This window comes from Aquarana catesbeiana, unplaced genomic scaffold (assembly GCF_042186555.1).
Source record: "Aquarana catesbeiana isolate 2022-GZ unplaced genomic scaffold, ASM4218655v1 unanchor226, whole genome shotgun sequence".
Taxonomy (NCBI): domain Eukaryota; kingdom Metazoa; phylum Chordata; class Amphibia; order Anura; family Ranidae; genus Aquarana; species Aquarana catesbeiana.
In genome coordinates this window covers 2138066-2161469 of record NW_027362653.1, presented here as the reverse complement: position 1 = coordinate 2161469, position 23404 = coordinate 2138066, and the positions used below count along the sequence as shown (strand labels likewise).

Here is a 23404-nt window from a genome sequence, read left to right as displayed (position 1 = left end):
GTAAGTTTATCTTAGGTGAATGACGTGAACTTCATCCAGAGAAAAAACAGTGATGATAGACATAATTATCCGGAACACACCAATAAGTATTGCGCTTACCAGAAGTAAGCCAAAAAAAGGGGCGAGTGGCTTGAACCCAGCCTGGGCCTTTTGATGAACAATTCAGGTGAGGCAAGATGAACGCCCTCGTCCCGTAAATCCACAGAATATGATCCGAAAATATATGACAAAAATATAGCGTAATACTGTTGACATAAAACACTCCAAACCAAAAGAATAAGTGTGACACTCGACTAACCATGAAACATATGTGATCATATAAAATCCTGTGCCAGTAGCCAGGGTAATATAGTGAGTATCATGCAATCATGCAAAATGTAAGGTGAATAGGTAAAGGCCTGAACGACACCCAAAATCTGCTTACCAGATAAAAATGGACAGTCAGCGTATATCGATCACCCCAAAAAATGTGTAAAGAAGATCCCACAAAGTGCTGAAAACTAATGGTGCAAACTGCTTACCAGATGGCAAACTCTTGTGAGCAGACTCAATATAGCCAGGGACCAATCACCAAGTAGGCAAACACAGATAGAACGAACCTTAGGGAAGACTTCCTTACTAGATATGCAAACAAAGTGGGCAGATGTATTGGGGTACAAGCCGGACTCCTGACAGGAACGGTGTAAATACGTCTTGACCACTCAACCCGAACTGTAGCTCCAGACAACAATGAACAGGTGTGTTGACACTTTCCTAATGACTTCAGATAACAGCGGCCAGCAAAAATGAGTTAAATCAAGCTATGCTATACTGCAAGCTGATGTCAATGGATAGACCAGTACCTCCAACCTCTAGTTGCAAGGCTGCTGGATTATATTAAGGACATCTTGTCAGTATTGACACATATACAAGAGGTGGAATGGGAAATTTGCTACCAGTGGTTAACAATGGATGTTAAATCCCTATATCCCTGTATTCCCCATAGCCTTGCAATTGAAGCTCTCAATTATCATTTGACATATAGTATTTATGATGTGGGTCTTAGGGAGTTCCTGGTTATGGCGTTTGAATTTCTCCTTACTCTCCTTACTCCTTACTCGCAATTATTTCATGTTTGATCAGGTGTTTTATTTGCAGTGCAGGGGAGCCTCTATGGGGGCTAGCTAACCTGTACATGGGTTGGTGGAAGGAGAATTTTCTTTTCTCCCAGGCCAACCCATGTGCAGGTTCTTTTCGATGGTATGGTGGTTAGACAACCTGCTTTAGATATGGGATGGTTCTACTATGGATTGTATGTCTTTCGTCTCTCTAGCTAATGGTAACTCTCTTAACCTGGAATTTAGTTTTGACAGCCATACTGATACTATTAATTTTCTGGACCTTTAACAGATGATAGTGTCCGCGGCATTGTTCAAACCCACACATAGCGCAAGGAATGTGCAGGTAACTCTCTACTTTTGGTCTCCAGTTGCCATCCTGCACACACCATGCGATCTATACCTATAGGGGAGTTTACCAGGGCCAGACGTAACTGCTCTACTGAAAGGGGATTTATTAAAGAATGTAACACTATTGCCTCGACTTGGAGCACGACAATATGACAAATGGAATATTGCTAAAGCAGCTCGTCTGGCCTCGGAAAAAGATAGCTCGACCCTCTTAAACAATGCTGGCCATTGTAGAGGTAAAGGCCATTGTAGAGGTAAAGGCCATTGTAGAGGTAAATAGTGTGAATAGGAGGGCTTATAGTAACAAAGAATGGTTTTCAGCACCTGAAAATTACATGAAATTACATGAAAAGTTACATTTGTTACTGCCTTTTCTTTGGAATTTGATTTAATCAAAAACATTATATGCAAATATTTACCTATACTTTCTACAGTGGGTCAGGGTTGTAGGTTTTCCAGCCATCGAACCAAGACATTAGGCAGTATTTTATCTCACAGTCAAAGTCATAGAAAAACTTGGCTGAATGCCACGGGTTCTTATATCTGTGGTACCAATACCTGTCGGTTCTGTAGTAAGCACTCTATTTAGCATAGGACCGTGGTTTCTTGTGCCACTGGAAGAGAATTTTCCATTTGAGTATGAGTATATCAATTGCGGCACAAGCAACATTGTTTATGCTGTGGAATGCAAACAATGCAACAAACAGTGTGTGGGATGTACCTCAAGACCTTTAAGAACAAGAGTGAGTGAACATTTCCATGGGGCAGTAGTGATAAAAATCTATTTAATGTATGAAAACATTTAAAAAATGTACATGGTGAAAATATAACATCTTTTTCCTTTATAGATTTGGAAAGAGTTAAAGCGGAGATCCACTTTTTTTTAGTTTATTAAAAGTCAGCAGCTACAAAAAGTATAGCTGCTGACTTTTAATAAACAGACACTCACCTGTCCCACGGTCCAGCGATGCGGCCGCCCGAAGCCTCCGTTCTCTCCCCCTCCTCTCCGCTGGCGTCGACATTGTGAGTGTGGGTGCCCGGCTGTGACAGTTTGTGGCTACACAGCCAGGCGCATACTGCGCATGTGCGAGCCGCGCTGCACTCCGTCAATGGCCAGGCAATGTTCTGGGACCTGTCACGTGTCCAAGAACATTGCCGGGAGGGAGGGGCTGCCTAGGAGTCGCCTAAGCGGTTAGAAGCCCGGAAGGAGGAAGTGGGACAGGAAGTCCCACTCCAAACCAGGTACCCAGCCCCCCCCCCCAAAAAAAAAATGACATGCCAATTGTGGAATGTCAGGAGGCAAGGAGTACTTAAAGCGGAAGTTCCATTTTTGGGTGGAACTCCGCTTTATGTTGTCTTCTCGTGGAGGAGATATTCATCACAAACACCTTCTACGAGACGTTTGGTGGATATTCAATCTCCAAACTAGATTACCTCTGGGAATGAACCACCGCTATGATGTGGATCTTTTTCTTAAATAGTCCTATGTAAATTTGTTTCTATTCGTGTGTACATTTTTAACTTTTTTCATGTATACTTTCATGTTTTTTCCAACAATGTGTATTATGTTTTTCTATATGTGTTGTTTTATACATTTGTACTGAGAGAATATTCCTCTCTTTTTTTCTTGTCAGCATTACACCTGTTGTCATTTTGTGAACAATCATTTGATTGTCCAATTGACCAAGTGATTAATTGATGGAGAGGTGGAGTCTCATCGTTATATTTGTGTGTGTGTGTGTGTGTGTGTGTGTGTGTGTGTGTGTGTATATATATATATATACACACATACATAGTATATGTTCATTTTCAATTTCCATGTGTGCTGTGAACAAGGCTTATTGTCGAAACGTTAGCCACTGCTTGTCTACTCACTGGTATGTAACAATAAAGAAGATCAAGGTCTATGGAGTTGCCAGCTGTCTTTTTCGCTTGACTGACATATTTACAGTAGCTCGCCTTGAATATGTTGGTAATTTTTTATTTTCTGTCACCAGTTTATTTTTGAGCCAGGGAATGCCCAGTTGGCTCTATTTTGTACTAATATGTGGGTGATATTCAAATAAAAAGAATTTATAAAAAAAATGACCCCGCCCTCCACAGGAAAAAGTGTGTTTCTCCAATGGGATTTATCCATAGGTCTAAATTTTCTGTCAACGTAATCTTTTCCTCCAACAGAATAGTGTTCACTATGGGACATACAGTACCAGCATTGTTTCCCATGGCTGTGACTTTTCGGAGAAGAGTTTCAGAACTACAAGTCCTAGATGCAAACTATGGCCTGTGGAGCATTTTGCGCCCAAAGAAATAACATCTTTCCACTTTTTGGAAACCTGGGCCTTACCTAACTTTCAGAATCACAGACCGGATCCTTGCATGAACTTGACATCTCAAGAACCTTAGAAAAATAACACAGCTTCATTCAGAGTATCAGATAGACCCTTTGTTATTCCATTTGGAAAGAAGCCCCTTTTGGAACTCTAGCTGGCTGGGTTGTAAAGCTCATACAAGGGACAAACAGGGCAATGGGCTTGGATTCTCCATCGGTGGTGACAGTACACTCTCACACCCTGTTGCAGCTTCCTGGGCAGCTCATTCCATGGCTTCCATGGAGATTGTTTGCAGGATGGCCTCGTGTTCTTCATATCTTATTTTCCTAAAGCATTACAGGGTTGATCTGTGAATCCTGTTGACTGTGGATTTTGGAAGGTGAACTATCCAACCTTAGAAACATAGAAAAGTGACAGCAGAAAAAGACTGAGTAGTCCATCGAGTCTGCCCTTTTTTTTGTTTTTTTTTATTGCTTTTCATTAACTTTATTGTCTGACTATAGATCTGTTCATCCCAAGCAATGTTTGAAGCCAATTACTATTGACTGTCTCACTACCTCTGCTGGTAGTTTATTCCAAGCATCAACTACCCTTTCAGTAAAATAATACCTTCTAAGATTAGTTTTGAACTTCCCTCCAGTTAGCTTGAGGTCATGTCCCCATGTTCTTGATTTTAGTTTCTTATTGAAAAAACTGCCTTCCCGAACCTTATTCACCCCCTTGATGTATTTAAAGGTTTCAATCATGTCTCCCCTTTCCCTTCTTTCCTCCAGCCTGGATATATTAAGTTTCTGAAGTTGCTCTCGATGTTTTATCCCCCAGACCTTTCACCATTTTTGTTACCCGTCTCTGGACTCGTTCTATTTTATCAATATCTTTGTGTAAGTGAGATCTCCAGAACTGGACACAGTAGCGGGACACTAGTGCAACATAAACTAAAAGCACGCCTAAGGGGCAGCCCTCTGGTGGTGGCCAAACCCCCATCTGCAACCCAGGATTCAGTTAGTAGCCAGCAGTAGAAGGATGACAACACCAAACATTACTGGACAGTTGCTGTGTCCTTCAATGAAGTAAAAAATATTTTTTTTTTTACGGTGAATACAAAAATCCAATTTTCTCTATCTTTCCTTGAAGAGCACAGCTTAATTTCTTATGGATGGGACTTCCCAATGTCCCCAATATGCTAAATAGACAAACAAGGTTCCGATCCCAAGGTGGCAGGGGAGGCCTAGAAGCCAAAACCACCCCGGTTACCCCTTGGGCAAAGGTACAGACCAGGGGGAAGGGGCCAGAGGACGGTTAATGCAGATGCAACTAAGGGCCAACCTATGATCCACTCCCCTCTGAAGAAAGATCAGAATACTGGCAACCAAGAATTTTGAGGGATGGACCTTCAGAGATTTGCAAAAGGCAAATTAGACATTCCAGGCCTGAAGCATAGTGGAAATAACAGCAGGGGACAGACCCTTGTGCTTCAGCACCTTTGTCTCAACAGCCAAGCCGTTAAAGCCAGCGACTGTAAAGCAGGAAAACTGGACCTTGAAAGAGGAGGTCTGGGCAAAGTGGAAGGCGCCAAGGTGAACCAAGCCCCGCATGACTAATGCAGAGCCAATAGAATGACCGGAATGCCCTTCTGCTCTCTCCATGATAGCAACCGGGGAAGGAGCTTTAACTGCAATAATCAGGGAGTACTGATGCCACTGAGCCACCAGACCATCCACCACATCCACCCATGGGTCACTGGACCAGGCAACAAACATGGGAACCATCTGATTTAGCCCAAGACACAAAAAGGTCAACATCTGGGGTGCCCCAACACTGACAAATTTGAAGAAACACCTTAGGGTGCAGGGACCACTTACCCTGATCCAGACTCTGGTGACTGATATAGTCTGCCTTCCAGTTGTCCACTTCATGAATGTCGACTGCAGATGGGGCTGGGACATGCCGTTCCACCCAATTGAGGATGCTGAACACCTCCAGGGCTGGCTTAATACATTAAACTCAAATTTATTAAAAAATAACACAGCATATAAGCAAATCCAGCAAGTCTCATGTGTGGCATGTATAAGTCACCGCCCTCCAGATACAGCCACGAGGATAGTGGCATAACATGTAGAGGTAGAGCCAGGCGGTGACTTAAACATGCCACATGTGACACCTGGGTACTGCACTGTTGGAAGCACTTTTGTCTTTTATGTCGATTTGGAGCTGCTGGTGATCAATACGGAGCCACAATTAAAGGAGGAGCACACGGTGTGTAGAGCATGTTTGACCCCTGCAGGGGGCTGCGGGAGATCAATGTGGAGCTATTTGTTAATGTGAATCACTGTGAGCTCTGAGCGTGTTTGACCCATTCTCGGTCTATGAAGGAGGTGAGCTTCCATTGCACCTGGTGAAGGGAGCACAAGTCACAGATTGGATTTTGTGATGCATGTATTTCACAGTGAAGTTTGAAGCGCACTGTTTATTAGAAAACTTTTCATATTTATTCAATTATCTTTATTTTGATTTTCATCCATGGACTTTTCACTATGATTATTTTCTCACTATAATTTGCAAAGGCGTGTTTTTTTCTGGCATTTATTCATTTGACACTGACACTTTACAAATTTACAAGGGTTATAGATTAATAATTCCTTTACCCTGAAGCAGCGCTATCACACTTCTATCACTTATAGTTTTTCTTGTTTTTGTGAGAACACCCAGGTGATAGCAGCAACTTTGTTCACATTTGTTATCACTTTGTTTTTATTACATTCATCCACTCACCATTAGGTGGCAGCGCACAACTATAGTCTTTGGTTTTGTATAGTCCTTCATCTTCAAGGTTTCCCTGACTGCCTTAATGAGGTGGGAGACCAACTTCTTAGTTCCATCTTATTTTATTAAGAAAGGAGAGGTATACATTACACAAGTATATCGTACATAGACACATAGATAGAAACAGACATTACAATTTTGGTACCATAACGTCACATTGTATAGAGAATTTGTTAGCTTCAGCTGAATTAATTTAGTATATAAGCCTGTGTAGCCATAGCATCTATTATGACATATTGAGGGTCGGTGAGCACCACTATCTACTCAACGAGCAGTGTCCACCTATTGTACATGCTAGGGCTTTTGTTGTTGTGCTAAATGCAATTTATCTTAGGGGGAACTCTATGTGGGCCACAGAGTTCCCGTCTGTCGAGACTAGAGATTATGGTTTTGGTGTTCGTGTATCATTGCATCAGGTTAAAGAGAGGAGGGGGAATGATGGTGAAAAAAGAGGGGTCAATGCAGTAAGGTGAGTAGATATTGAGAAGGAGATATTCCACTTAGGTCAGACAGATGTGATGTTAGGGTCCTCTGTTGCCCATGGAATAAATTTCGAGGAGTATCGAAACATAGACCATGAGGTCCAGGTCTTGGAGAATTGCTCCTCTTTACCCGATTCCTGTAACAACATTCGTTCCAAGCTATTGATTCAGTCCACTTCAATTGCCCGTTCCCCCAGGGAAGGCATGTCCGTCAACCTCCAGTGTCTTGGCAGAACCGTTCTAGCTGCTGCAAGAAAGTGACGCAGAACGTCTTTTTTGACCGATTTGAGCGGTGCAGGGAGCATAGATAGCAGAACTGCCTCAGGAGAGGTCGGCATGAGTCTGCAGTACAGGTCGAGGATCTTTTGCCAGAACCTCTGCACAAGGGGGGCATTCCCACCAAATGTGGAGTAAAGTTCCCTTGGCTGACATGCAACACCAGCAGGTATCCGGGAGTACCGGGTTTATCCAGTGTAAAGTCGAGAGGCATCTGTACCAGCGGGTCAACAACTTGAACCCTTTTTATTGATCTTTGGAAGCTAAGGATATTTTGTGAGTCAGAATGAAGCACTTTTGCCAGTCAGGTGAAATGGAGTGGCCCAAGTCTTCCTCCCAGGCCTGTGTGTATGGGGGGAGGTCGGGATTAGAAACTATATGTATGAGAGAGTAGAGTTTAGAGACCACATGTGTGGGGGGTTCAGACCAACTTCTTTTTTGCGTGCCAAATTGGCAGGTCCTCTTCGCTGTCTGAGGAAGAGGGATCCACTACGGGAAATGCTGGAGAAGGACGGGGAGGTTCTACATCCGACTCGTCAGATTCTGACGCAGGAGGAAGGGGGTGCTCCTACCAACTGGTCTGCTGAGAAAAGCCATTGCAGCCAAGCCCCCTATGCTGGGGCCGGCGTGCACTTGTCGCTGATGCTGGGGGGACTACTCAGATATATAATACCTGGCCTATCGCCCAGCACCACAGTTGATTGAAGACAAAACAATCCTTGTTGATAGAAACAAAAAATGTGAACGAAAGAAAAGAAAAAAAATTGAAAAACAAAGGAGCTACAAGCTACACATCCAAACTCCCAAGACGCTAGGCAAAAACTGAATCCTGGGTTGAAGATGGGGGTTTGGCTACCACCAGGGGGCTGCCCCTTAGGCGTACTTTTAGTCTAAGTTGCACTAGCATCCCGCTCCTGAAGGTGGCAGCAGCAAACCTATTCATCATGGCTGGGCAAACGTGTGTCCCATTCATTCAACTCATATTTTTTTTTAAAATAGACAAATAGTGTTTGAAATCTTACACCACAAAATGTACTCAGCCAATGAAAGGTGATGACTCCATTTTTATTTTTCTACTATCAATGGCCAACACGGGACAACACTTCATCCATGTCTTTGGTGATCTCTGATCTCCTTATGAACTGTTTCTTACATGATGAAGATCAGCCATGGAGTATATCTGAGGTGTATATCAGGGTGTGCTTCTTCCCCACATGAGAGCTCTGATGTCCAGCAACATTCATATAGAAGACATTTCCCACACTGAAGGCACTAATACACCTCGAGGGTTGTGTGGGATCCCTGATGTACAGGAAGATGGAACTTCAGGCTTCTCCCCTGTGTGCAATCTCTGATGTCGGTAAAAAGTGGATTTGTCTGAAAAACATTTCCCGCACTCCGGACATGAATACGGCTTCTCACCCGTGTGCAATCTTTGATGTCTGTAAAGATTGGATTTCCCTGAAAAACATTTCCTGCACTCCGGACAAGAGTATGGTTTTTCCCCCGTGTGAGACCTCTGATGTATGACAAGATCTGATTTCTGAACAAAACGTTTCCCGCACTCAGAACAGGAATATGGCTTCTCCCCTGTGTGCAATCTCTTATGTCTGTAAAGAGAGTACTTGTCTGAAAACCACCTCCCGCACTCTGAACAGTTATATGTCTTTTCCCGAGTGTGAGACCTTTGATGTTTGACAGGTTGTGAATTTTGTACAAAATACTTCCTGCACTCAAAACAGGAATATGGCTTCTCACTCGTGTTCAACCTCTCGTGAATAGAAAGACCAGAATTGCTTGAAAAACATTTGCCGCACTCAGGACAGGAATTTTGATTTCCCCCCGTGTGAGATCTCTGATGTCTGTAAAGATTGGACATGTCTGAAAAATATTTCCCGCAATCGGCACAAGAATACGGCTTCTCCCCCGTGTGGAACCTTTGATGTTTAACAAGTTGTGATTTTTGTGTAAAACTTTTCCCGCACTCAGGACAGGAATATGGCTTATCACCCGTGTGCAATTTCTGATGTTTTTGAACACTTGACTTCTTTGAAAAACATTTTCCACAATCAGGACAAGAATGTGGCTTCTCACCTGTGTGAGATCTTTTATGCTCATTAAGACGGGATTTAAAACGGAAACACTTCCCGCACTCAGTACAGGAAAACCTCTTATCTGTTGGAAGGACGGCACCGTCCCTCACTGTCTGAGGTTCCTCAGGATAAGAGGAATACGATGGTCCATCTACACTGTGTGGTGCCGGATGGACATTTGAGGTAGTCGGGTTTTCTCCTGGACTATACTGTATGATGTCCTCATCTTCTGCTTTACAGTCTGGAGACAAAGTGAGACAATCCTCTGAGGTTTTCCTCATCTCCCGTCCATCTACTAAAATAGAAATAAAAAGATTATTACTAGACATGAGCAGATTGGTTCCCCTAAACCAGGACTCCGCCCACATCAGGCAGCTTTGTCTCTGAGGATCTTACAATTCCACCCTCAAGGTAACTAGTAAATGGGTCCTCTGATCTCCTACCAGTTCATTTCTTTATTCATGGACCTTAGTCAGAGAGTGAGGAAAAAACGAGAACTGTCTGTTAGGAGTAACAGCAAAGAGGAGATCAGGTGAATGTCCCGACGCCCTCTATCACTCATGAATAACAGTGGGGCTGAGCCCCACCAGAGGTCAGAGTGAGGATGGGTGAGAACAACCAAGATGAAGACTGGACTGATTCTGAAGACCACCATCATTGGGTTATTGACTCCTCCCTCATCACTTTTTGTTGTAGAAGTTCGAGCCACATTTTGCTGCCAGCTGAACCCCAAAAGCGACATAAACAGTCTAGATATGTAAATTGTGTCTGCAGAGAAGGAAGATTATCGGCGAGAATACAGGAATACAGGATGAGGAACACAGCTCAGGAAAGTGACCAGGGTATTACAGGCTGATATCACCCAGTCCTTGCCCTACTCTGGACCAATCAGTGAGCAGTATGGGTGGAGGAATGTATTTAGTGTTAATGACCCACCTGTGCTGATCTCTGTAGGAGTGTCCTCCTCTATAAATGTCCCCGTTATTCCATCCTCTTCTATAGACTGCTGATCATCCCTCACATATCTCTCTTCTTCTTCTTCTGTTTTAACCTCAACTTTAGAATATCTCAGGTTTCCACTCTGAATATGTAATAAAAATGACATCAATTGTAACAATGCAGATAGTTTACAGATCCTAATGATACTATCAGTGATTGTTAATCATCTACCTGATGATGGTGAGGGATGGTGTGATCTTCCTGTGTGGAATCCCGAGAATACAGAGGACGGGGACATCTCTCTGGTGGGGTTCTGTAGACGGATGACTCCACCATGGTGTCCTGGTACAGATCTTTGTGTCTTTTTAAAAATACAGATTCCTCCATCACTCCATCCTCATCATCCTCCTCTTTTATCTCTTCTTTAACCTCAACTTTAGAATCTCTCAGGTTTCCTCTCTGAATATAGAATAAAAATGACATGAATTGTAACAATGCAGATAATGTACAGATCCTAATGATAGTATCAGTGATTGTTCCTCATCTACCTGATGATGGTGAGGGATGGTGTGACCTTCCTGTGTGGAATCCTGAGAATACAGAGGACGGGGACATCTCTCTGGTGGGTTCCCATTACTGGATCCATCTGTAGGAAACACACACACTGACTGAATACATTGTTTCTATGTGTTTATCAGATGATGGGGGATCTAGGTGGACCCTCCGTACTGCTCTCTCCTTTACAATAAAGTCTCCTCTTACCCGGTGATGTGAGGGGCGGCTGATTCTCCATCATGATGTCCTTGTAGAGATCCTTGTGTCCTTCTAAATACTCCCACTCCTCCATGGAGAAATAGACAGTGACATCCTGACACCTTATAGGAACCTGACACACACAATGATACAGTCACCATCCAGACACATCCCTTGTCTGTTACTGGATAATGTCCCAGAATTCCCAGCACCGCTCACCTCTCCTGTCAGCAGCTCCATCATCTTCTTGGTGACTTCTAGAATCTTCTGCATGTTGTGTCTCTCAGGTTTTAGGGAGTCACATGGAGGCACTGTGATGGTCATATGATCTCCAGACTTCAGAAGAGGAAATCTCTGTATTAAGAAACCAATAAGAATTTCATGTTAGAACCCTCCTCACCTCTCCGGTCAGGTCTGTATTTTATTAATAGAGATAAGAGTGATGTCATGTGACCTCCCAGAATCCTCCTCACCTCTCCGGTCAGGTCTGTGTTTTATTAATAGAGATAAGAGTGATGTCATGTGACCTCCCAGAATCCTCCTCACCTCTCCGGTCAGCAGGTAGATGATCTCCAGGGTGAGGTTTAGTATCTTCTCAGTCATGTGACTCCAGTCCACCTCCATCCTCATTGGTGCCGTCATTTGATCTATACAGGTCTCCTTGTAGACGGATAACTTTGGGAAATTAAAGTAAGAATTATTTGGATGGTATTGGTCACACAATAATAGGGTGCGGATATGAGGGGGGTAATAGAAGGATTGCTGTATAAGAACTACTTCCCCCATGGGAACACATTTCATTTGGACTGTTTAGTGTTTGCTACATTTCCAAGAACCCAGAACTCTCTTGGCCTGTCGGATCAGAATATTCCCTTTTTTATGTTTGTTTTGTCTCTGAACTCGGTTTGATTTAGTTTTACATTTAAGGACTACTGCCCCCATGGGAACACATTTAGTCTGGACTGTTTAGTGTTTGTTACATATAAGAAAATACGTTATTGTTATTGGATACATACAACTAAATTTATCAAAAAAAAACAGTTACCACAGTTACCAATACAACCACACATACATACTTTCTAACACCTGCCCACATATTTTTTTTTTAATAATGTTTTTTTATACTTACCTGCTCTGTGTAATGGTTTTGCACAGAGCAGCCCGATCCTCCTCTACTCGTGTCCCCCAATGATGCTCCTGGCTCCTCCTCCCTGTTGAGTGCCCCAATAACAAGTTGCTTGCTTTGGGGGCTCGGGTGCGTGTTCGCTCCTGAGCCACCTCTGTTTGTCCAAAAGACACACATAGCGCAGGTTGGCCCTGTCCCCCGCTCCCTCCTCACTGGCTGTAATTGAAAGCAGCGAAAGCCAATGGCTCCCACTGGTGTCTCTAAGCAAATGAGAAGTGAGGGAGCCGAGAGAAACTCGGCTCTTGGGCACATCGCTGGATTGAGATCGGGCTCAGGTAAGTATATGGGAGGGGCTGGGGGGGAACTGCACTCAAAAGTTAATACGAACACTGCTACTTCTAAACTTCTCAGTCTAACCTTCTCTTTTGACCTGAAGCAATGGATGCACAATGGATACAGGCTTCTACTCACTCTGATGGCAACACTCTTGACCTTGTATTCTCCTATCTATGCGCTCCATGTAACCTCTCCAACTATCCTTCCCCTCTCTCTGATCACCAGCTTATTAGTTTCACTCTCTCTCCTGTCTTCCACCACCTTTCCCTTGAATCGCCTAACCACCACCCGTAGAAACCTTTGCCACCTCAACTCTTCTCTTTTCTACTCTGCTATTGACCAACTCTATGACAAAATCCCACCCCTCTCCTTCACCAACCTAGGCACTTCTGTCTACAATAGGTCCCTGTCCTCCACCCCGGATGGACTTGCTCCTCCCACTACACTCAGAATCAGGCCTCAACTCCTACAACCTTGACAAACAGATGACACCAAAAGTCTCAAAAAACATATTCGTGGTCTTGAGCGCCTGTGGCAAAAGACTAAGTCTCTGAAAGACTTCAACCAATATACAGTATCTCACAAAAGTGAGTACACCCCTCACATTTTTGTAAATATTTTTTTATATCTTTTCATGTGACAACACTGAAGAAATGACACTTTGCTACAATGTAAAGCAGTGAATGTACAGCTTGTATAACAGTGTAAATTTGCTGTCCCCTCAAAATAGCTCAACACACAGCCATTAATGTCTAAACCGTTGGCAACAAAAGTGAGTACAACCCCCAAGTGAAAATGTCCAAATTGGGCCCAGTTAGACATTTTCCCTCCCCGGTGTCATGTGACTCATTAGTGTTACAAAGTCTCAGGTGTGAATGGGTAGCAGGTGTGTTAAATTTGGTGTTATCGCTCTCACTCTCTCATACTGGTCACTGGAAGTTCAACATGGCACCTCATGGCAAAGAACTCTCTGAGGATCTGAAAAAAAGAATTGTTGCTCTACATAAAGATGGCCTAGGCTATAAGAAGATTGCCAAGACCCTGAAACTGAGCTGCAGCACGGTGGCCAAGACCATACAGCTGTTTAACAGGACAGGTTCCACTCAGAACAGACCTCGCCATGGTCGACCAAAGAAGTTGAGTGCACATGCTCAGCGTCATATCCAGAGGTTGTCTTTGGGAAATAGATGTATGAGTGCTGCCAGCATTGCTGCAGAGGTTGAAGGGGTGGGGGGGTCAGGCTGTCAGTGCTCAGATCATACGCCGCACACTGCATCAAATTGGTCCCAGAAGGAAGCCTCTTCTAAAGATGATGCACAAGAAAGCCTGCAAACAGTTTGCTGAAGACAAGCTAAGGACAGCAACTAACAACAACTAAGGACATGGATTACTGGAACCATGTCCTGTAGACTGATGAGATAAAGTTAAGATAAAACTTATTTGGTTTAGATGGTGTCAAGCATGTGTGGTGGCAACCAGGTGAGGAGTACAAAGACAAGTGTGTCTTGCTACAGTCAAGCATGGTGGTGGGAGTGTCATGGTCTGGGGCTGCATGAGTGCTGCCGGCACTGGGGAGCTACAGATCATTGAGGGAACCATGAATACCAACATGTACTGTGACATACTGAAGCAGAGCATGATCCCCTCCATTCAGAGACTGGGCCGCAGGGCAGTATTCCAACATGAGCATGACCCCAAACACACCTCCAAGAGGACCACTGCCTTGCTAAAGAAGCTGAGGGTAAAGGTGATGGACTGGTCAAGCATGTCTCCAGACCTAAACCCTATTGAGCATCTGTGGGGCATCCTCAAATGGAAGGTGGAGGAGAGCAAGGTCTTCAGTGGCAACCTGTGAATCTCTGATGAACTCCATGCCCAAGAGGGTTAAGGCAGTGCTGGAAAATAATGGTGGTGGTTGCCACACAAAATATTGACATGTATGGTCTTGGCCACCGTGCTGCAGCTCATTTTCAGGGTCTTGGCAATCTTCTTATAGCCTAGGCCATCTTTATGTAGAGCAACAATTCTTTTTTTCAGATCCTCAGAGAGTTCTTTGCCATGAGGTGCCATGTTGAACTTCCAGTGACCAGTATGAGAGAGTGAGTGTGTCAGGTCACCTTGAGGCTAGGTGACAGATGCACTCTGTAGGAGTCAGAAGTGCACCGCTAGGTAGTGGACCCTAGGACTGACCCCTGAACCCTGGGAGGTTCAGGAAGCAGGTCTACTGGATCACTGACACAGCTCCCACTGGGAGCTAGAGCATAGATTCCCCAGGGCGCGGAGTCTAAGAGCCAGCTGGTGTTCACCAGAGCCTTTAGTGGTAAGGATGGACTGCGCTGCAGTCTGGCTCCAGGTCGCGGCCCCCAGGGTCTCACAGCTCACTGTAGACTACAGGAGAAGAGGAAGGAGGCAGCAGGCTGGAACAACAAGGAAAGTAAGGGACAAGCCAAGGTCGGGGCCACAAGCAGACAAGGACAACAAAGTTCATGCCAAGGTTCAGGGTCACAGGCAAACAGGGATGGTCGGGGACACGCCAAAGGTCAGGGTCACGAGCAGACAGGAATAGTTAAGAACAGGCCAAAGTCGGTAACTGGAATCAGACGTAGGAAACACAGCAAGTACACACGAAAGCTAACACACAGTGGTTGATCAGCACTGCTGGCTTGCAGTGCACAGGTTAATATAGGGTTCCCTGATAGGGCCTGGGGTGGGGCCCTGCTTAGAGGAGAGGTTATAAAACCAGTCAGGTGAGAGGCAGCTGGTCTTTAGAGATGAACACATGGAGACAGGTAAGCTGACAGAGAACTCTATTGCATAACCATGACAGAGAGTGATAACACCAAATTTAACACACCTGCTACCCATTCACACCTGAGACTTTGTAACACTAATGAGTCACATGACACCGGGGAGGGAAAATGTCTAACTGGGCCCAATTTGGACATTTTCACTTAGGGGTTGTACTCACTTTTGTTGCCAGCGGTTTAGACATTAATGGCTGTGTGTTGAGTTATTTTGAGGGGACAGCAAATTTACACTGTTATACAAGCTGTACACTCACTACTTTACATTGTAGCAAAGTGTCATTTCTTCAGTGTTGTCACATGAAAAGATATAATAAAATATTTACAAAATGTGAGCGGTGTACTCACTTTTGTGAGATACTGTAAATCTGCCCTCCAAAAATATAATTCTTGTCTCCTCACTGCCAAGCAGACCTTTCCACTCTCATTAACACCTTCTCATCCAGTCCCCATCAACTCTTCTCTACCTTCAACTCTCTACTTTCTCCTCCACCGTCCCCACCCACTAACTCACTCACTGCCCAGATTGTATCAATCTTCAAACATAAAATTGATACAATTCGTGAGTAGATACTAAAACCGAGCTCATAATATTTCCTCCCCCATGTGCCCCTTCTCCTGACTACTCCGTCAAGATGAATGGCACAACCATCCACCCGTCCCCACATGTCAGAGTTCTAGGTGTTATCCTGGACTATGAACTGTCCTTTCAGCCCAACATCCAATCACTGTCCAAATCCTGCCGCCTCAACCTCCGCAACATCTCCAAAATACGCCCCTTTCTAACCAATGACACCACAAAGCTCTTAATTCACTCCCTGGTTATCTCTCGCCTTGACTACTGCAACTCCCTCCTCATTGGCTTACCTCTACATAGTCTATCCCCCCTTCAATCCATCACGAATGCTGCTGCCAGACTCATCCACCTTAGAAAACACTTGGGTCAAGCCATCAGACAGTTCCAAATCAGTGGTCAAGCCACCAGACAAGTTTTTTGGTTGGATACTCAACAGAGAAAAACTAGATGGCGCAATATATAACATAATGTAATATATATAATAATGATTACACAGAGTTGTCACACATACATCACCCTCTATAACAGGGGTCTTCAAACTGCGGCCCTCCAGGTGTTCAAGAACTACAATTCCCATCATGCCTAGTCATGTCAGTGAATGTCAGAGTTTTACAATGCCTCATGGGATGTGTAGTTCTGCAACTGTAGTTTGAGGATCCCTGCTCTATAACATTTACAATATGGTAGAGCTGAAACGATTAATCGATAATAATCAATAATGAAAATCGTTGTCAATGATTTTCATTATCGATTAGTTGGTCTAACTGCCCCCACCGTCCTCCCTGCCAGTCCCGCCTCCGTCCCAATGTTAGAATCCCATGTACAAGCCGTGTATTCATGAGAATACGGCGGCGCTCACGTGACCAGGCACGTCCGCCTCTCTCCTCCTCGCTGACGTCAGCCCCCCCCCCCCCCCGATATTCTCAGCCCCGCTCACTGCTGCCTCGAGGGAATATAGAGAGAGAGGAGAGAAGCAGCTGTAAGGGCCAAGCTGCACCTGCAATATAAGGTAGCGGCCATGGCTATTACAATACAATACTCCGTGTACTTTAATTTCTGTGATGACAACAAGTGAATAAAATACAGAATACAAAATCTTCCGGGGCTGAAGTGGTTAATGCATAGAATGCATTAAAGTGGGAGTCCAGCGACCAATCTTTTTTTTTTTTTTTTAGGTCATTGAGACACTTTGCTAATCCCAAAATAATACTCACAGTTTGGGTGTAATATTTCCGCCTCTGTCTGTTTTCGTACTGAAGAATAACTTTAAGAATGTGATGCTGGCTGTTTCCATCTTGCTTGTGGGCATGTGAAGCCCACAAGCATTGATTTCCTGGATGCGGTGAATGCTATTCATTCACAGCTTGTTCACAAGCATGGTCATTGTTTCCGCACTGAATCTTGGGAAGCCTGACACTAAGCTCCCAGGAGACAGTGCGGTGCCGGGGAAAGGCAATAAACACGCCTACTCCCATGGGAGGAGAGACAGGAAGTGCCACAATAAAGTACAATATAAAGGTAATTACAGCGATAAAAAAAAATTTCGTGCGGCATTTGAACATCTATGCAATTAACTGAAGGGGGTAAGATTAAGTTAAAAATTTGAGTGGAACCCCACTTTAAGGTGAAAAACCTTTAAATTTCCACAGTAAACCGGAAGAACCATCGTTTGCCCCCGCTTTCGACTCCCCGGAGAGCTTTTCATGGTGGCAGACTAATTCCTTTGTCGCTTTAGCGGATCTCCAAATGGGAGGAGCATTCGCTACTTTCGATCTTTCACGTACACAGAAACAAATTGCGCTCAGAGAATATTATCATTATGTGCAAATTAGACACTTTTATATTTCACATTATGGCCTTTCTCCATCTTCCCCAATTACATTTTTTTTAAAGGCTCTGCCGTGACTCTCCCAAAGGTAAGGGCCTCATTTCAGATTGCTTCCTATTTTTCCAATAGGCTTCGGTTATAGGAACAAATGGGAAGTTGACTGTGGCGCACAGTTCACTCCGGAGGACTGGTGGGATTTAATGCTGGATAATTTGCGTAAATGCACTAAATCTCCTTATCAGTTAGAGAAACCGCCTTTAAGGTATTAACCAGGTGGTATTATACCCCTTCCAAACTCCAAGCCATCTATCCAGGAACCTCCGACCTCTGTTTTCGGGGACGTCCACTTATGGGTACCGTCAAACATATATTTTGGGAGTGCGGGCGTCTCTCCTCTGTGCGGAATAAAATATCCGCTGTAGCCTCAGCAAATATCTGGCACATCCTTAAATCTTACAATTTCAATGGGTCTCATTGGAGCTCCTATTCTGGGTGTCCTTCGCAGGGACTCCATTTGTGTATCGACCTTGTGGGATATTGATCTACACTGGAAATCCCCAACAGTCCCCCCTGTACTCAATATTAGGTTGATGGGGTAATGCTGATGGAAAGGATTCTATATACTCTACAGAATAAAATGCACCTGTTTGATCGCAAATGGGATGCTTGGAAGACTCATAGACATATTCTACTGTCTTGAACTAATCTAGTACCTGATTAAGTTACCATGAGCTATAGCAGTGATGGCAAACCTTGGCACCCCAGATGTTTTAGAACTACATTTCCCATGATGCTCAAATACACTGCAGAGTGCATGAGAATCATGGGAAATGTAGTTCCAAAACATCTGGGGTGCCAAGGTTCGCCATCACTGAGCTATAGGATTAATAACCCAAGGTATATCTTTCTGATTCTTCATGTATCTATTTTTGTTGATTCATGTTTTCTGAAGGGTTTTTTTTTTTTTTGTATGTTTCTGAATTGTTCTTCTGTGTTATGACTCAAGATTATACTTGTGACATTTAGGGCTAGATTACGCTTGCTTCAAAACATGGCTTCGGACACGCTTCATTAAAGCTCTATGAACGCCAATCAAAGCTTGTGTCATTAAATAAAATGGTTAGCTTACAGTCCTGTTTACACCTTGCTTTTGCTTGGTGCTTCCATGAGGCTTTGGTGGGGCTTCGATAAGGCTTTGGTGGAGCTTCGATCGGGCTTCGATTAGGCTTTAGTGGAACTTCGATGGGGCTTCGATGAGCCTTTGGTGGAGCTTCGATGGGGCTTTGATATGGCTTTTGTGGAGCTTCGATGAGGCATTGGTAGGGCTTCAATGAGGCTTTGGTGGAGCTTCGATGAGGCTTTGGTGGGGCTTCGATTTAGCTTTGACGAGGCTTTCATGGGGCTTCGATGAGCCTTTGGTGGGACTTCGGTGAGGCTTCAAGAGAGCTTTGCCATAGACTTCTATGGAGGCTTTGAAGACGCTTTGAAGCACCACTAAAACTGCATGGGGTATAATTTTTGAAGCAAAGCTAAGCAAAAGCAAGGTGTAAACAGGACTGTAATGCCTCGTTACCATTGAGCGGATCGGTTCGGTACGGTATGCTATTTTGGGTGTTTCCATTATGAAAGTGGCCCATACAACCGAACCATTCCATTCAGGGTCCTGCTTCAGATGTGGGGCCATAGAAAATGGAACGGTTCGGTTAGGGTGGAGCTACGATACATTCCATTGATTGGCTGACAGAAAACCCTCTGCTGTGCTATGCTGAGGCATTTTTTCTAAACCCTGTATGGCCCCTTGTGGTCCCACTTGAAGTGGAAACGCTCACCAGAATAGACCGGACCATTCTAGGCCATTCAAACTGTACCGACCCGAACCGATCCGCTCAGTGGAAACGAGGCATAAGCTAACCATTTTATTTAGTGACAGGAGCTCTGACTGGCGTTCAGAGAACTTTAACAAAGCATGTCCGAAGCCTTGTTTTGAAGCAAGTGTAAACTAGCCCTTACTCTCCTTTGTATCTTCGTCACACTACTGTATATTTTATATACTTTAATAAAAAGTTTGTAAACAAAAAATCTCCACAGTAAAATCATACCATATTGTAAATGTTGTAGAGGGTGATGTGTGTGTGACAAATCATTATGTTATATATTGCATCATCTAGTTTTTCTCTGTTGAATATCCAACCAAAAAAAACTTGCCTAATTGCACCCATGTGTCAGGGCTGGGCTCAGCCCTTCCTTCTCTGAGCTGGCCGCTCAGCTGTCGGCTAATGGCCAGCTCCACAGTTACTCAGCTGTTGATGATATCCTGCTCGTCAGTCCTGCCTACTTATGCCGTCCAGTCCAGAGGATCTCTGCCTTTGCCTTGGTCAACATCACAGAAACTATCTCCTTTCGATCCTATTCAAGACTTGCTTTGCTGACATCCCTTCTGGCTCCAGATCCTGCTTGCTGTTCCACTACATTGATCCCTGACTTCTGGCTTGGCTGACTATCCGTTCCGGTTACTGAACTTTGGCTATGTTTTGACTACGTTTGTTCTTTTTACTTTTATTTTTGAACAAGTGTGATTTAACTGTACTTCTATCTCGGCCTGATTTCATGGTTTCTGACACCATGCTCACCTCCAGGACTTCTCTCGAGCCTCTCCCATCCTTTAGAACTCCTTACCCCAATCTGTCCAACTATCTCCTACTCTATCCACTTTTAGGTGATCCGTGAAAACTCATCTCTTCAGAGGAGCCTATCTTGCTTCCACCTAACAACTCTACATCTATTTCCCCCATCAGATCATCCCCCACTTGTCCCTCCCTCCTAGATTGTAAGCTCTAACGAGCAGGGCCCTCTGATTCGTCCTGTATTAAATTGTATTGTGACTGTACTGTCTGCCCGCACATTGTAAAGTGCTGAGCAAATTGTTGGCGCTATATAAATCCTGTATAATAAATAATTCCTGTATAATAATAATAATCTATAAATCCTGTATAATAATTTAAAATAAAATCTTATTACCTCCTCTGCTGCCAGTTTCAGCAATTTATTCTCCCTACGTCGTCATACCATATGGGACTTCCTGTCTATGTGACATCACTTCCTGTCTGTATTCCATAGTGACTTCCTGTCTGGGTAGAAGTGAGATCACCACCTTGTGGAGCTTAGAGGCACTGCAGACCCAAGAAACATCTCATAGTGTTAAAAAGATAGCATGGGGCCCCCAAAAAATTCATACTAGACTCTTTAGATTGTGTATGGATGTTAAGAGGGAACCCTATGCAAAAAAAATACAAGACAAAAAGTCGGAGGTACCCTTAACCACTTGCCGACCGGCTCACGCCGATATACGTCGGCAGAATGGCACGGACAACCATATTAACGTACCTGTACGTCGCCTTTAAGACGCGGCATTGTGGGCGCGTGCTCACCCGCCGCAAGCTCTGTGAGTGTTATCACAGGTCCCTCGGACTCGATGTCCGCGGGGATACCCGCGATCGTCTCACGGAGAGGAAGTACACGCATTTTTTTGTTTATAGCGCAAAAAATAAAAACCGCAGAGGCGATCAAATACCACCAAAAGAAAGCTCTATTTATGGGGAAAAAAAGGACGTCAATTTTGTTTGGGAGCCATGTCGCACGACCGCACAATTCATTCAGTTAAAACGGCGTGGTGCCGAATCGCAAAAAGTGCTCTGGTCTTTGGCCAGCCAAATGGTCCGGGGCTGAAGTGGTTAAAATCCATACCAGTCCCTCATCTGAGCATGCAGCCTGGCTGCCCAAGAAATGTTGGAGGGTGTGGAGTGAGTGTGCCCCCTCGTGAACCATACCAGGCCACATACCCTCAACATAGGGAGAATATCCTACCAAGTCCATTCCCTTCTGGTTGGAAATTTGAACAATGTACGAGCTTGTATCAGGGAACATGAGGAATCTGTACAACATAAGGCATCGGAAAAAATGTATATCTGTCTGCAGAAAACAGAGGAGATATTGGAACTCTAATTCATAGTAACTAGTGATGAGCTGAACTGTCCTGGGTTTGGTTTGATGCCGAACCCAAACCCCATTGAAATCAAAGGGAGCCAAATCTGTCAAATTTAAAAAAAGCTAATTTTCTGGGCTAATATTTAAGAGAGTGTCAAAAAGCAGAATTGGGAGGGGAGGTGGGCACTGCCCTGGAGAAAATGTACCAATGCAAAAAAAAAAAAAAAAAGATTTTTTTTTTGTGTGGATTTTTTTTTTTTAGCACTGACATTTACATTAAATTGCCAGTAAATGACAATATACACACAGCCATTCATAACCTCATCAGTTTCACATTATCCTTGCCTCCAACCACCTATCCATCCAAGCAGCACACAATTACTTGTAGGAACCTTCGCCACTTTAACCCTTCTCTATTCTGCTACTGACCACCTATATGACATAATCTCTCCCTTGTCCTGTCCTGACCTGGTCACCTCTGTCTACAACAGTTCACTCTCATCATCACTTTGAAAGACTGTGGCGTAAAACCAATTACCTGCAGGCAGTGGTGTCTCTAGGGGGTGGCTTTTGGGGCTATAGCCCCGAATCTGAGGCCAATAGCCACGAGTCTCTGCAGGGGTCCCCAAGGGGAGGGGAGGCTCTCTGGGGACCCTGATGTAGGTGGGGGGCTCTCTGGGGACCCTGATGTAGGTGGGGGGCTCTCTGGGGACCCTCATGCAGGGGGGAGGCTCTCTGGGTACCCTGATGTAAGTGGGGGGCTCTCTGGGGAACCAGATGCAGGGGGGAGGCTCTCTGGGGACCCTGATCTAAGGGGGAGGATCTCTGGAGACCCTGATTTAAGGGGGAGGCTCTCTGGGAACCCTGATGCAAGGGGGAGGCTCTCTGGGGATCCTAATGTAAGGGGGGTTCTCTGGGGACCCTGATATAAGGGCGGACACTCTGGGGATATATACACACACACACACACGTATATTATATACATCTGTATGCCCGCCCAAGCGTACGACTTTCTTTACTACGTTGCTATGGGCTCTAGCCGCAGATCTTTTGTAGACCTAGCAACGCCCCTGCCTGCAGGACTTCACCCTATATAAATCTGCCCCCTAAAATACAATTTCTGCCTCCATGCTGCCAAACAAGCCAACTTTGTATTTCTTATTAATATCTTTTCATCCAAGCCTCGTCAGCTCTTCTCAACCTTTAACTCTGTGCTTCACCCCCCACCCCCTCTACCCACTAACTCACTCACTGCCCAAGAGATTGCCAATCACTTCAAAGACAAGATTGATGCAATTCGTGAGGACACCTTCACTGTACAAATACCCTCCACTTAACATACCTTGTTTAACAGCACATTTGAACAGGCTACTACTGAAGAGCAGTGGTGGCTGGTGCTCCATCAGTTTTTGGCAGCAGATGGACCTGATCACAGACCCCCCTCATACCATACCCCCCCCCCGTCGCCAGCTCACTCACCCTCCTGACAGGTGGTGGCGGCTTCTCCCCTCAGTCTCCGTGTCCTGGCTCTGTCGGTCGGGCCCGTGCGTCTCCTCAGCCATACATCTCCTCCTTCTTCCACCTCATTGGCCAAAGGGATAGCTT

At 44.6% G+C, this 23404-nt stretch overlaps 1 protein-coding gene across 4 annotated transcripts in view; it reads right to left on the bottom strand.

Annotated features, from left to right (window-relative positions):
* LOC141121593 (uncharacterized) overlaps positions 1–23404 on the bottom strand; it is a 243927-nt gene that overhangs the window by 189293 nt on the left and 31230 nt on the right. Inside the window, exons 1-8 of one of the 4 annotated variants that reach the window (XM_073611240.1) lie at positions 20834–21012; positions 11691–11819; positions 11364–11498; positions 11154–11277; positions 10940–11037; positions 10623–10850; positions 10389–10533; positions 6266–9747 (exon numbers count right to left, since the gene is read on the bottom strand). In XM_073611240.1, coding sequence (XP_073467341.1) covers positions 8600–9747; positions 10389–10533; positions 10623–10850; positions 10940–11037; positions 11154–11277; positions 11364–11498; positions 11691–11786 — 1974 coding nt within the window. In that variant the 5' untranslated portion in view covers positions 11787–11819; positions 20834–21012 and the 3' untranslated portion in view covers positions 6266–8599. Of the gene's footprint in view, positions 1–6265; positions 9748–10388; positions 10534–10622; positions 10851–10939; positions 11038–11153; positions 11278–11363; positions 11499–11617; positions 11820–20833; positions 21013–23404 lie in introns of those variants that run through there. The other 3 variants (XM_073611237.1, XM_073611241.1, XM_073611238.1) reach the window with 3 other exon arrangements.